A 16,650-nucleotide genomic window follows, 5' to 3' on the forward strand; every position below is an offset into this window, starting at 1 on the left:
ACAGTTGATTTTTTAAAATAGAAAAAAGTGACCCATTTAACACTCTTATTAAAAAAAAAAAAGAAATTTTCTTTATTAAATACAATGGAAAACTACGATATTTAAGTATACACTTCATATTCTGAAGTAATCTATAGTAAATTGACTTTTTTTTTTTAATTGACATGGACTTTTCAGTGTGGCCCATTCAGCAGTTCCTTTGGTAATACCATAATATGTATAAGAATACAAGGCAAAAACACCATTAATATCAATAATTCCACAGTACATTGGGCTGTTATCGCTTTAGTGCTGAGGATAATGAAATAAAACAAGCTGAAGATCACATAAGCATTAGTTCTACTGACAATTTGTGTTGTGGGCTGGCGGAGTAAAAGATACACAAGCTATTTTTTTCTCCTTTACTTTCATATGCTGCGTTTTGAATTTTTATGTTTATATTCTTTTTACGTTATTGAGGTGCTATTGTTTTCTCTTTTGCCTATAACTGATTTCTTTTTGTACTAAATCTTCTGTTTTATCACGGTTTTTTCTTTGTACTCTCTGATTCTTTTCGATTTTTTTTTTTTCATTTTCTTTTTCCTTCTGATTTTTTTCAATTTTACATTTCATTTTCTTTGAAACTTCCACATTATTTTTTGAAAATCGGTAGTCTAGTTGTTCATGCAAGCAATTTTTTTCTCCTTTTGGATTGTTTAGTATTATGGTTAACATTCAATTGTCATCTTCTCCTATGCACAATTTTCGATCCAATTCATAGATTTTTAGAAATTTAGGAACTTTTTCTTCTTCTAGTTGTAAAGACATAGGATTTATGAATAAGAAAAATGATGCTAGGTCTACGAAAAAGGATTTGAGAATAGGGCTGAGCATGGATCTCAGTGATTTCTGCCTGAACCGAATAACCGTACCAAAAAGTACCATAATTGAAATAACCGAAAATTTTTATAACTGAACTGAACTGATCCGAAAATAATTCACTATTTACGGTATAGTTACTGGTTCTTTAGTTATAACCGTACCAGAATCGAGTCGTTTTATATTGATTCGGACCAAACTGTAAAATTGAATTTTTTGCATATATTAAAACATTGAAAAAGAGAATGAAAGCCTCAAAATCTTCTATTAAGAATGATGAAGATTTTGACTGTAAAAAGAAAGATATTGTTGATTCTTCTTCAAAAAAGTCTAAAGAAAATAAAAATTAGATATTGATGGTGGTGGCAAAGCTGCCATTGATGCTAGGAAATCGAATGTTGAGTCTAGAGAGCCGAAATCTAAATTTGTCTTTTATTATTTTTATTTTTTCTTTTATTTAGAGTTTATTTTAGTTTTACTTTTAGTTGATTTTTCTTTATTTTATATCTGATATTTATTTTGGTATATTTTTTGGTTTAGTATATAATGGATGTTTGGTAACTATTTTTTTTATTTATTTGATTCTTGATAATGTTGTATTTTTTCATTAGATTAAGGAGATGTTCAGTTTTATATTTTTTTTATTATTTTTCATTGGGAATCCTATATTTTAGTTGATTTTACATATTGCCAGCAAGGTTTTTTTGTATATATGATTATCGATGGTGTTGTACGATGTTTATTTTTGGCTGTTGTTATTCAATTTTTTGAAACTTAGTCTTTTTTCTTTAATGTTATTAATTTAAGGTTTATATGTTTTTTATTTATTTTTTTATTATTAATCTTAATCTTGTTATTTATATGCTTATACTATACCTCTATATACTCATTATATACTTTTTACTGTATATTTTAAATTTTATTTTATTTTTTGCTTGAAATTTTTTTTATAATATAATGTTAATTTATTCCTTGTTTATATTTATATTAATATTATAGTTAATATACAAATATTCTACAGGTTATATAACAATACACATGAATTTAAAACTATTTTTCAGAATTTCAAAATATGTACTTATATTATATCTCTATATACTAATTATTATACTTTTTACTATATGTTCTAAATTTTTTTATAATTTTTTTGAAACTTTTTTAAATAATATGTTATTAGTTTATTTCTTATTTTTATAATTATATTAATATAATAGTCAATATACCAATATTTTATAGGATAAATATATCAATCGCACATGACTTTAATACACCTATAGTATACCTTTGTATATTAATTATATACTTTTAATTTTATTTTATAATCTTTTTGAAACTTTTTCTTATAATATGTTATTGGTTCATTTCCTATTTTTATAATTATATTAATATAATAGTCAACATATAAATATTTTATAAGATATATATACTCCTTATCTATTTCTGTTTGGATATATTAAGTTTTATAAGTTAATGTGTTTGGTTGATTCCAAATTGATGTTTAATTTAGTTTGATTTGAATTTAGTTATTTTATTAAAGTTTATCAATTTTATATTTTATTTATTTATAGTTATTTATTTTATTTATTGTTTTGTTGTTGCAACAATATAAAATTAAAAGCGAAGATTATTTTATTAGGAAGATTATCATACATTTGGTTTATGAAAATATTAATATAATTAAAAGGACTCTATCGACTGGGCAGTTAGAACTTTTTAGAAATACTTATTTTGATTTTTTTTGGACATCCCTAATGTTGACTTAAGAGTTAATTGATTTCTATTTTGGTCTTAAAATTCAAATTGAGGGTTGCTAATGAAGTGTTTGAGTATTTATATAATAGCATCAAAAAGTAAACAAAGTATAGACCAAAGTGCCTTAAGCTTTTCAAGAATATTGAGAAAATATTTGAAAAGCGTGAAGGCTTAGGGTTTAGGAATACTTATTACTTTTTACAGTTGAAGAATATAAGTCCTCGTACTGAAGAGAAAGAAAAATTAAAATTGGATGATTTTTTTGAGAAAAATATTTTGGTGGTAATTTCTAAAAAATTTCTATCGTTCTTCTAAATCTGGTGAACCATCTAAAGCAAGAAAAAGAGTTATTTTCTTTAGGTTTCTGAAAAGAAGTTGGGAATTATTATTTATGAGCAGAAGAAGTTAAGTCTTGAGCAAAAAAATATAGCTTATATTTAAAACTTGTTGAAGAGTTGATTAGAAAGCCAATTTGCTTCTACCTTTCTTGAATTTTTTGATTGCAAGTCTAGAATTGTTGGTGGCTATCATGGAGTTAGGTCTAAAATTGGTGGCACAGATGTTGTTCTAGTACTTGATATTTTTATTTTTCTTTTCACTCTAATGAAACTCAAGATAAGGAAAATGATGATAGTAATAGAATTGAAAAGAAAGGAGTTGAGAGTGGTAATAAAGAAGATAATAATAAGGTTTAATTTTTTGTAGTATCTTAATTTATATATTTATTTTATTTCTTATGTTATTTTATTGGATATTTTTTTTTCTTTTATATGTATTTTAAAGTTGATAAAAAAGAAAAAATTTAGTAAGAAGGACGATAAAGATGATGCTTCTACTAATGCTCTTAGTAATGATAATGATGATGGAGTTAATAATGATGCCGACAATGTTTTTAAGGATGATGATTAAAAAAAGAATATGACCGATCCTAAACATATAGATGATAAAGTATGTTTATTATTATTTTTTAAATTTATAAACTATTATTCTTATTTATTTTTATATTTTAAAAATTTTAGGGTAAGATTAATGCAACGGATGTTGATAGGTTTGTGAAAGATGATGTTGCAGATTGTACTAGTTCAGCCTTTTTGATGATATTGATCCACATGTGCTTGAAGCTACTATTCATTATGCTATTAAAAGATTTGATGAAATTAAATCTTTTTTAAGATTTTTTTTATTTTAATTTTATACTATTTTGATTTTAGGTATATTGTTAGTTTTTTTTTTTTTTTACTTTATTTTGATTTTGATTTTTCTTTTAATTTTTTTTATTATTAGAAATTGTTATCGCAATTCTTTAATATTGTTCCTTATTTTGGTGTTTGTGGTTCTTTATTTTTTATTATCTCTTGAGGTTAAAAGGAGGGTTGCTAAACCTGGTTTATTTTTAATTTTTTTTTTTCTCTGAACGAGTTTTTTTCATCTAAAAGTGGTGAATTATCTATGCCAAAGAAAGTAAATAGTATTTTTAAGGTTAGAATGTCACCATTGGATGATTCTTTGGAATTTATGCGTGATTCAAACAAACAAAGAGCATATGATGCATTGATTAATAAGGAATGAAGAAGATGAATAACTAATATTCTTTTATTATTTTTTATATTTATAATTTCTTTTCTATGCAGTAATTTTGGTTGGATTTTTTTAGAAAGAAGATTATTCAGTTATAGATAATAATATTTCACCTCCTTTGAAGTTTTGTGTTAGTCATATTAAATATAAGATATAATTTTATGGTTTGCAAACTACTAATCATCTTATTTCTAAAAAAGTATGTTATCCTTTTATGCAAATTTTTTTTTTAATTTTTAATTTTTTAAAAAAGTTATTTTCTATAGTTGCTTATATGTTTTATATAATTAATGTATACTTATATTTGCACTTATATTCTTTTCTTATATTTTTACAGCAAATTGATGTTATTTTTTATTATTTAAAAATATATATATATTCTACGAGCTCAATTGTAAGGGTTATGACAACTGATTTTTTGTTTGATACTTGAATTAAATTATTGTATTCACTATTTTCTTAAGAACAGATATTCATAAGTTATTTCTTCGAATAACTATTTGGTAGAGTATATTTTGGGATATAGCTTACTTTGCAACACAACTTGGGTGGATGTTGATATTGTTTTCTTACCTGTTCATTTCTCAATTAATGATCATTGGATTTTGATTCATTTGAGTTTTAAGGAGAAGACACTATTTCCGTATAATTTATTGAACAGTGGGAAGAATATTAATTTTTCTATTGAAGTTTATGCCGAAAAGAAGCCAATAAATCTGTTTGACATTGAGATTGTTTAAAACATACTACCACAAGTGAAAAGTAATTTTTTATTTTTTATTATTATTTATGTTATTAAGTTTTTTATTTTTAGTTTATCTTTTTTTTTTTTTGTTAGTGATTATATGATCTTCATATATTTGTATGTTGAGTACTTCATTCGTGGGAAAGAGTACAACTAAAGATTTCGACGTTGCTTAACATCGGATGAGACTTGCAATTTTACTTTTCTATTATGCCAAAGAAGATAAAGGTTTTGAAAGTGAATATGAATCATATAGAAAAATTAAGAAAGTGGATAGATCAAACAAAATTTGAGAAAGAAATTTGTTGTAACTCTTAATAGAGTTTTTATGTTGATATTTTGCATAATGATGGGCAAATATATTTTACAGTTTTATTATTAGGTTACTAATGGGATAGTTTAATTTGATTCTAAGTCGGTTTTATTTTATGTTTAATTGATTTTAGGTTGTTTGAACTTATATAGATGATTTCTATATATGAAAAAAATACCAACAATTATGCAATTAAACTAAAGTAATAAATTTTCAGCATATACATAAATCATCCATAATAAGTTCAAGCAACGTAAAATTTATTAAAAAAATAAAACCTACTTGGCATCAAATTAAACGATCCAATCAATAAACCTATTACTAAAATTATAAAAAAAAAAAAAACGTGTCCATCATATACAAAATATCAACAAACAAACTTTACTGAAAGTTATAGTAAATTTCTTCTCAAATCTTTTTTAGTCTTTTCCCATATGATTCATATTCACTTTCAAAACCTTCATCTTCTTTGGATTTAGCATAATGAAAGAGCGGAATTGAAAGTCTCATTCGATGTTGAGCAACATTGAAATCTTTAACTGGCATCTCGTTCACAAAAATAATATACTTAGCATGCAAACATATGAAGATTCCACAATCACTATAAAAAAATAAAAAATATAATAACATAAATAATAATATAAAAAAATAAAAATAAAAATTACTTCTTCAATTGCCGCAGTATATTTCGAACAATCTCAACATCAAACGAATTTGTTGACTTCTTATCAACATAAGCTCCAATGGAAAAATTAAAATCTTCCGTACAACATCAAAGTCGAGCAAAACTAAAAAGTACAACAATAGAATACTATAAGCTTAAACTTCAATTTTTGCAAGTGAAACATTCTTCGCGCCGCCCACCTAGTTATAAAAAAATAATGTCCTATGCTTAAAGCTCAAATGAATCAAAATCTAATAATCCGTAAATGATGCATAAACATGTAAAAGAATATGATCAACATCCACCCATGCTATTTTGCAAAGTAACTATACCCCAGAATATGCTCCATCAAGCAACTATTCAAAGAAACAACTCTGTTTTTCAAAAATAATGAATACAACAACTTAATTCGCGTATTGAACAAAAAATCAATTATCGTAAACCTTATGGTTGAGCTAGTATAGTATTTTCCTCTTTGCTCAAATAATAATAGATAATATTAATTTGCTGCAAAGACATAAAAAAAAAATATATTAAGTGCAAATATAAGTATACCTCAAGTATATATTAAGTATATAAAAGATATAAGCAACTATATAAAATAACTTTAGAATTATAAAATAAGAACTTCAAAAATAAAAAATCTCAAAAAAAGCAACATACTTATTCAAAAATAAGATGACAATAATTTGCAAATCATAAACCCATATCTTATACTCATAATATGAGCAGCACCAAGCTTCAAAAGATAAAATAATATTACCAATAACTTAATAATTTTTATTTTCTAAAAATACGAAAATAAAATTACTACATAAAAGAAAATTTACAGATATAAATAAAAATTTAATAATGAAAAAAATATTATTTATTCTGTTTTAATCTCTTATTAATCCACTCATCATACGCTCTTCATTTGTCATGCATAAATTTCAAAGAATTATCTAACGGCGACCTTTTAACCTTAAAAACACTTTTTACTTTCTTAGGCATAGATAATCTATCACTTTTAGACGGACTAAACTCATTCAGAAAAAAAGATTTACAAAATAAACCAGGTTTAGTAACCCGCCTTTCAACCTCAGGAGTAACCAACACACACATATATACAATATCGGGATAAAGCAAAAATATACTAACAATATACTTAAATCAAAATAATATAAAATCAAAATGAAAACACATCTGAACAGATCTAATTTTATTAACTTTTTTAATAGCAGAATCAATAGTTGCTTCAAGAAAATTTATATCATTATTATCAAAAAGGTATGAACTACTATGCTTTGCAATATCATTTTTTTACAAATTTATCAATATCATTGTATCAATACAATCCTAAAATTCTTAAAACATAAAAATAAATAAGAAAAACACAGTTTATATATATATTTAAAAATAAACATACTTTATCATTTATATGTTTAGGATCAACCATATTCTTTTCTCCACCACCATCATCTTTAAAAACATTGTAAGTATCATTATTAACTCCATCATCATCCCTATCATAACTAAGAGTATTAGTAGAAGCATCATCACCGTCATCTTTGTTATCATCTTTCTTATCCTTCTTACTAAAATCTTCTTTCTTTTCATCAACTTTATAATATGCATAAAGGATAAATAATTCCAATAAAATATAACATAAAAAATACATAAAAATTAAAATACTACAAAATAAATGAACCCTTATCATATTTTTCATAATTTTCTTTATCGTCACTCTCAACCCTTTTCTTTCAATTCCATTACTATCATAATTTTTCTGATGTTGAGTTTCATTAGACTGAAAAGAGAAATAAAATTATCAAGTATATTTTATGTATATATCAAATATATAATAGGTGTATAGTAATTATATTAAAAATAAATAACAAAAAATTAAAGGTATGGAACATCTGTACCACCAATTTCAGAACCAATTCCATGATAACCGCCTAGACTTGATTTCAAAAGATTCAATAAAGGCATAAGCAAATTGTCTTTCTGACCAACTCTTCAGCAAATTAAAATTTTCAGCTATATTCTTTTGTTCAAGATTTAACTTCTGCTCATATACAACAATATCCAACTTCTTTTCATAAACCTCAAATGAATACTATTTTTTTGTTGCTTTAAACTAGACAGTTCACTAGATTTAGAAGAATATAGAAAAAAATCTTGAAAATAATTATTAGAATCTTCATTCTCTTCCTAAACAGCTTTTTGTTTCTTTTCTCAAAAACATACCATCCAATTTTACTTTTTCTTTCTATTCAGCACGAGAATTTATATTCTTCAACTTTAATTGCAAAAAGTAATAAAAACAATCAACTCAAATTAAAAACAAAATAAAAAATCACAAAGCACTCAAATAATTTTATCTATATAATATTTATTTATATAAATTTATCTATCTTTATAATTTTTATTATTTAAACGAAAGATTTACTCTCTTTCATGTAAAAATTATATTTCACTATAAGAATATAATAGAGATTTTGTATATATATAATGACTGGTTTCATATACTCAAATATTAATAATTTTTAATTTTACACACTAAATTGTAACTTTTGAAGAGTTTAAACACTTTATTATTAAATTTTAATAAGTTGATGCACCATTTTGCAATAAGCTGATATGGATAACCTGTGACCTATTGTTGACTTGCTATATTCACTCAATCGTAAATATTTAATAGATTCATACACCAAATTATAACTTTTAAAAGTTTAAACACTTTATTGTCAAATCTTAACAAGTTGAAACACTATTTTTATAATTACTCCATTCAGAATCCATGAAATCCTCGAATTACACAAAACATAAAACTTTTCAGACAACATTCACAAAACCAAATCTAAACAGCAAGAGAAAACCGATTAGCCCATAGTATGAACTCTAAAGTTTCCCTTTAACATTCCAATCCTTCATTTTTTTTTTCATTTCAAACCACCTGCTTTTTTAGGGAATCAATAATAACATCAAATATATCATTCCCCCAAGCATAATGATTGAATCACCAATACCAACCAAATTAAAGTAGTTTTATCAATAAATTTGATGTTAGGTGAATTCAATAAAAAAAAAAAAAGATGAATGAAATATAACACGACCAACTTCACAAGATTTTCATTGTTGTCAGTCCACCTCTTGAATATAAAACACTCTTCTAAAGACTGCTTATTCGCTGTAGAAAGTACTTCTCCAACAAATCAGTATGCTCACTAGCATAATCCAACTAATTAGAAGCACACTGATAATTCAGATTACTGATCAAAGTAAATTTTTAAATACCAAATCTCAACTTAATTCCATTAATATTCATCGACGGCTCATCATCTCGAGGCTGATTAATCTCATTCAAAAACAATGAATGAATTAGTTGCTGACTGAATTTTGAAATTAGGAATATCCAAAAAATAGCCAAAATAAATATTTCTAAAAATTTCTAACTGCTCAAAGTTCTTTTAATCATATTAATTTTCTCACAAACCAAATATATTACAATCTTTTCAATAAAATAATCTTCTCTTTTAACTTAATATTGTCATAACTATAAAATAAAAATAAAAAATTATAAATAAATAACAAATGAAATTAATAAACTTTAATAAGAAAAAAAAGGGAAAGGGGCTAGCCAGACTCCTAAACTGTAACTAGTGGGCCAACTCATTCCTTGATTTCTTTAGAAACTTTATTTTTCAAAAACTATCATTTAAACTCTTATGTGATATCCAGCACAAACGGGTGTTAGTTTAGCTGAGGTGGGTGATTAGGCTGACATCCTTTTGCTAATATTAACATTGATTTGGATGAGTGGGACCCACTTTCAGTTTTATTAATAAAAAAATATTTGGGTAACAATTACACTGCCAAATACTTGGTTTTTTTTTTTCTTTTTTTTTTACAGAGATTTACTTACCTCCCTTATGTTCAAAGTCTCATTTGTGCCATAGACAACACTTGACAACTATTTACAAAACTAATTAAAGTGTTTTCATTAAGTTTGACAGATTATTCTATTGACACTTAAATATAAGAGTGAAAGAAGAATTTTTAATAATGCAAAATCTTCAATTTGGTTATCTCAAAAAATATCATCAGAAAATATTTAAAAGAATTGAGATGAAGAAGAAAAAAATAAGATAAAAATTGAAATACGAATATTACAGAAATTAAATAAACTTATTTTTTATTTATATCAATTGAAAAACTGAACCATTTAACAAGGAAATAAAAAAAAAAAAAAAAAACTCAAAATCTTAACACAAGAGAAATAGAGACTCTCTTTCATATTTTAACAAAATAACTTCTACGCATTTCATCTGCTTTTTTTCTTCTTTTCATTTTCTTTAAAGATAAATAAATTAAAAAAGAAGTGGTTACATCTTTTCATCCAAATCAGAAGCACATATAAGGAAAAAGAAAAAAAAAATAGAGAAAACGATTTTTATTTTTTATTTTTTATTTTTTATAGAACTGGTGAGAAAAGAGAATGATTATGGTGTGTAAGACTGTATAAGAAAAGAATGAGAAAATTAATATGAAGAATGAGAGGATAGAGAAGCAAATGAGATTAGGCTGGGTTTACTTTTTGTATATTCTTTTCATAATTTGATCATGTAAATAATATAAAAATAATTTATTAAGAAAAATAGCCCACATGCCACATTTGCTAATAGTTGAGTTTCCAATTTGTACTTATCCTATAAAACAACTAAAATCAAATCAAAATAAATTAAAAATCGACTCATAATCAATCAACACAAAAAAGTTAAAAAACTTAATATAAACAAGATAGAAGTACATAGAAATATACCATAAGTATATATTTTGAAATTTTAAAAAATTAGTTTTAAAGTCATATGTAATTGAAATATATCTTATAAAATATTTGTATAGTGACTATTATATTAATTTAATTATAAAAATAAGAAATAAATAAAAACAAATTATAAAAAAGAAGTTTCAAAATAATCATAAAACAAAATTTAAAATATATAGGAAAAATATATAATTAGTATATAGAGGTGTTACTATCAGTATATATTTTAAAATTTTAGAAAATTAGTTAAATTCATAATTAGTATATAGAGGTGCTATTGTAAGTATATATCTTGAAATTCTAGAAAATTAGTTCAAGTAATTTAGATTGATATATAAGTAAAACATTTATATATTGAATATAATATTAATAAAAATAGAAATATAAGAAATAAATCAATAATATATTATAAAAAAAAATGCAAACGAAAAATAAAATAAAATTTAAAATATACAGTAAACAAGATATAATGAATATATAGATGTCTATAACTATATAAACAACAAAAATAAGATAAACAACGAAAAAATGAAAAAAAATATATAACCCATAAATTCAGTAACATTAAAGAAAAAAGATTACATTTCAAAAATTAAACACAGACGACCAAAAGAAAATCATATATACAAAAAAACATTGTTAGCAATATGTAAAATCAAGTAAAACGTATCATTCACAATAAACTATAAACAAAATAATACAAAACTAAACAAGATCTCCTTAATTTAATGAAAAACACAATACTGTCTAGAATCAAATAGACACAAATAATAGTTTCTAAACATTCATTATCTATTAAACCAAAAAATAGACAAAAAATAAAAAAATAGCATATATAAGACAAAAAAAAAAAATTTCATGAAATTAATTTGTAAAGCTAAAATTTATATATTTGGTTAAATAAAAATTTTATTTAATTAAATTTATGGATTAATTATAATTGAATTAATAGAATTCCAACTAAATTTCATATTAATTTTTAATAAAACCTCAACTTTATTTTTTCATCTACTTTATTTCATATCTAATTTTCAAAGTTTCTCTTGTTACTATAATTTATTTCAAATGTGATATTTATTTTACTTAAAGTGATTTTTTTAGTCATTATTTAACACATCAAAATATACAAATTCTTTTGCTAAATTTTTCAATAAATTTCAATAGATACCATGTAAAATCAAATTTATAAGAAACTGAACGGTTCAAAACCTTTAAATAAAATATGGAACATTAGATTATTCCAGAGGAAGAGTCGTCCAAAGGAATACAGAGAAAAACAATTCATTGAAAAGATAAATAGATAAATCTTAAGTCATCGAAGGACAAAGTAAAGAGAAATTATTACCTAAACCTAGTGTGTACACCACAACAAATAAAAAATTCATATATATGAATATTTTACATTTTGGTATTTGCTGATTGACACATACAAATAAATGTTTTACACTTTGGTATTTAATAATTGACACCTACCTCATTTTTTAAAACTTATGAATATGGGTAAATCATCGATCAATTTGGTGAATAGGTAGGGACATACATCATAATTAGGCAATAATTTTCCTAAAGTAAAAGCTTCTTTTTCTTTAGTTACTGCACAAAATCATAGTACAAGATCATATAACATGATATACAAAACTGTACACAGATGAACTAGAGTACACCAATTGTAGCTGAGAGACATGTAAATTGCACGGTAGCCATCTTTTTCCTGATAACTTGGCAACTAGAGCAAATTTTAAAAAGATTTAGCACCAAACCTGCAGAGCAGCTATATGGCACAGCATGCAAGTGGACTCACAAGGGATTATCTGAGACAACTCGGATGACTACGTATAAGATATACTAGCATTGTAAGGAGAACAGAGCAGAAGTCAAAACTGAAATGGGTATTAAGTCGATTCTCCCTGCTGATTCCATGCTCCTTTTCTTCCTTTCTCAAGAACCTATGATTATAGAACTCAACAAAGGACAATCGATGCACTGCAGCAACAGAAAAATCCAATGACTCTATAAACAGTTCAATAGCGAATAAATAAATCCATTGAAGATGGGGAATATGCTAAACCTGGATTTACAGAAAGTAGTCTTGAACATATATCAACCGAGTCTGGATGTAATGTTGGAAGGATGAATTGAGAAAACGGAAGGCATGCACATGATTTGATGTTCTGCAGCAACTGAGGCCAAGAATGCTTTGAACAAAGATTGGAGATAAAAAGTAATTCAAGGAATCAGGGAAAAGGTCCTACCTGAAAATTAGTCCTGCCATGGAAAGGCGGATAACCATTAAGAAGCTCAAAAAGAATTACACCAACACTCCACATGTCAGCCTAAATAACGAAGTTGCTTTCAGAGTATTCTAATTCACATAAAAGCAAATAAACAACAAAATCCTCACCTTGTCATCATAGCTTTGGAATTGAAGAACTTCGGGTGCCATGTATAATGGAGACCCGCAAACTGTCTCCGCATACTTGCCTGGTTGCACCCTTCTGTTTTATGGAAGAAAATAACAACTGATTAAATTGCCTGATACTTTCTCAAGAAAATTCTGGCAGAATCTTCTTTCATAAAGGAAAAATAAATAGGCAGATATGCATTGGTCTGCCTGAAAATTTCACAAAACAATAGCTAAACCAAAGACCTGACATTTCCCAGTCCCTTTTCCATTTTGAATTCTACTACTAATTTACCTTGATAAACCAAAATCAGCTATCTTGAGAACCACATCAGCAAACTGACCAGATAACAGAATATTCTGTTCATACAATGAGACTAATGTAAGTCAATTTCAAGGATGCACCAACTAGTAACTCCTTCATAGTAAAGGGAAATGCAAAGTTAAACACTTCTCATACCTCTGGTTTCAAGTCTCTATGTATGATATGGTGGCTATGTAGAATTTCCAGACCTGCTCCTGCATGAGATGTATAAATTACATGTAACAATAGCGATAGATACTTTTCACAAAGAAAACAGATTTCAAATGAAATACCAAGTTGTTGCATCAATCTTCTAGCTATTTCCTCTTGCACTCTTCCATGGTGTCGAATATAGGAGGATAGACTCCCTCCCGCACAAAATTCCAAAACCAAGAATATAGAACTTTCAGCCTAAAAGTGAGGTGAATTAGTTTGTACTTCGTATGCACATCAACTGAGCAGCACAGATAACAGAAAACGGGGCAATTTGGAAGATGGTACAAAGTTGCACCTACAAGGGATTCTCCATTTGCAAAATTAAGGAAAGATGACCAAACAAAATTGCAGGTTTTTACAATTTGATTCAGTTAAGAATTTCCAAAGTTACCAATGTTTTCTGCAATCTATATGAGACAATTCATGATGTAGAAATAAAATAATAGAAGGCCAGAACATTCAAAATTTTGATTATAAGGAATTATTTGAATAATGAGGATTTTATTTTCTTAAAGAGGAAATTCCGCATTAATTAGGATATTTGAAATTAATAACAAAACAAAAACATTAACAAGATATTTTTTTATCACGTCGTTGTCTCGGAAATTTTTCATTAAAATAATTCTCATATTTCAGAGTTTGATCCTATTATGTGATCATGTAGCCAAAGCCAGTATATGAATTAGATGATAATGAATAATCTCTCCTCGTATTCTTTTTTTTCTTTTCCATTCCTCCCTTTCTTCCTGTCCTTTTCTTTTATGACAGGACCAGGGGAATGCAACCCATATACTCAAACACAAATTCTACAACATCAAAAATTATTCACTAGAACCCTCCATTTACATGTTCAAGAACTGTAAGCTAACAATTAATAAGAGTAAAGATCTTGTCCTTCAAAGCCTCACTCTAATGTTTTCACCAAAATATCAACTAGGGAATGAAAAAGAACATGTGTCTTTCCCAGAAAACATTATTTTCCCCTTGAATTATAGGCAAATCACACCTAACCCCTGGCTCCAAGTATGATTAGCAAAGTATTTTACTGTTTCAGAATCACATTGCAAGGAAAGCACCTACAATCCAATGTATCCCCGCCCCCCTTGGCCTCCCAAAGCAAAGAATGAAACCTTGGAAGATGCACTTCTTCCACACAATTTAACACTCCTTCCCTTTCTTTCCTTCTTGTCCCTTTGTCTTTTACTTCACCATACAGGCTAATCCTTTTATTCTCTCATACTTTGTCTTTTACTGTTTTAAAGTATAACCTGTTTTCTGTAATTTCTATGTTTATTGCATCAAGTGTTCTCAGGGGCAATACTTCACTACCAACCGCTAAACACAATAAGTGCCTTCCGCCTTTCTCAAGTTCCCGATCAAACCAAACCCTTACTTTCCTTTTGTTTCTTTACTTACCTGAATTTTAAACTTTAGAAGTTACACTACCAGAAGAAAGGGATATTCATAATCCCAAAATGAACACCTATCCCTTCAGTTTTTAGCTGGAAGACCTTTGATGAGAGTGGGGGAAAGAAAAAAAGGAAAGGGATGTATTCCTTGGACAACATCTTGGAAGTAATATATTGAGCCAAATTAAACTATGGACATACATATATTATCCGGTAATATAGCATATTGCCGAAAAAGTGCTGTATCAAATTTATTCAGCAAATCAACTAAGCATTGATCGCATTTGAAGAGTCAGCTTTAGTCTTTACTCCAAAAAGAAAATTTATTTGGTTATGATTTTCATTTCAAAACACTTCATATATGAGGTTACTGTCAGTTGAACATGGACATTCAGTGTTAAAGAAACTCAAAATAGAATTCAAAGTACACAACTTTCTAGCTCAAATCTTTATTCAAAATTCCATCATAATATTGCAAAGAAATAGACCTAAAATTACAAGTTAAAGAATAAACAAGTAAAAGAATTGCAGAAAACCAATCTTATGCATTCAATAAACTAAACACTTAAAATGAATATTTAAACTACAGATTCCAAATTGAGAAACTACCCATCAGTCCACTGGCCATGGCCAGCAACATGAACAAATCAAGGTGAAATCCAGAAGGGTACTCTTAAAAATCATAAGATAAGCAAAATAAAGGTAGAATAAAGTTGATAAATTTTGAAGCCAACCTGGAAAACATGAAAAAGCCGAATGATATTGGGGTGATTGACTGAGGACAAGAAATTAAGTTCACAATCCAAACAATTCTTCAAATGCTTATTGAGTTTAGAAAGGTAAACTTGCTTCACTGCTACTGCTTCACCCGTAATTCTGTGCTCTGCTTTCCATACAGTGGATAGAGAACTCCCTCCTAATTTTGATTTCAGAAAATAGCTACCAACTATCTTAGAATCATCGATCTTAGAAGCATCGCAAAAATCAAGGTTCATTTCTGGTTCAGAGAAGTTGATGAGTAATTGATTTGGGTACTTTCTGGTTCTCTAACGGTAACAGTACGGTCTGAATTGGACCCTATCCTTTCGAACCACGATTAAATTAGCGCTTAAACTACACTTGAGCACACTTTGAGCTTTCAAATTTAGTTATAAAATAAATTCTGAAAATTTACAGTATAATAATTTTATCCAGTTATTTTCACATTTAAAAATAAGTACTCACCTTTTGACAATTTATGGCAAGGAACAAGTCATGTGCTAAAAAATTATAAGTTACCAAAAAACTTACCGTATTTAAATTCAAGAGATGTGAATGAATAGCAATGACAATGAACATAGTATCTGCTTATTAAAAGATATCCATTCTTGAATTTAATTAAAAAATATTTATTTGAATCTGTTTCAAATTTATTTAAGAAATTAGTTTTATTATCCAAGCTAGAAATATATACATACTATCCAAACTCGATTAAAATTTATTTGGATTAAATAACTATTAAATATATTTATAGATCTTGAAATAGGTAGTAGGTATTTTACCCATTTATATAAATATTTAGGTAATTAAATAAGTATTTGTTTACCGAACCATTTAC

At 26.3% G+C, this 16,650-nt stretch overlaps 1 protein-coding gene across 5 annotated transcripts; it reads right to left on the minus strand.

The window, feature by feature from the left end:
• Window positions 1-12,281: 12,281 nt before the first annotated feature.
• Window positions 12,282-16,184, minus strand: LOC8267961 (serine/threonine-protein kinase ATG1t). 5 transcript variants are annotated; one of them, XM_048377497.1, is made up of 8 exons: window positions 15,788-16,184; window positions 13,722-13,839; window positions 13,585-13,637; window positions 13,420-13,484; window positions 13,125-13,218; window positions 12,976-13,056; window positions 12,792-12,903; window positions 12,282-12,706 (listed from the first exon to the last, which is right to left on the minus strand). In XM_048377497.1, the coding sequence occupies exons 1-8, from the start codon at window positions 16,046-16,048 to the stop codon at window positions 12,531-12,533; spliced, it is 960 nt and encodes a 319-aa protein (XP_048233454.1). In that variant the 5' UTR covers window positions 16,049-16,184; the 3' UTR covers window positions 12,282-12,530. The 5 variants fall into 5 exon arrangements, with proteins under 5 accessions (XP_048233454.1, XP_015582463.1, XP_002531795.1 ...); XM_015726977.3 differs by having other exon boundaries at window positions 12,792-12,894; window positions 13,585-13,643; XM_002531749.4 differs by having other exon boundaries at window positions 13,585-13,643; window positions 15,788-16,183.
• Between the last annotated feature and the right edge of the window lie 466 nt (window positions 16,185-16,650).

Source organism: Ricinus communis, chromosome 7, assembly GCF_019578655.1.
Source record: "Ricinus communis isolate WT05 ecotype wild-type chromosome 7, ASM1957865v1, whole genome shotgun sequence".
Classification (NCBI taxonomy): domain Eukaryota; kingdom Viridiplantae; phylum Streptophyta; class Magnoliopsida; order Malpighiales; family Euphorbiaceae; genus Ricinus; species Ricinus communis.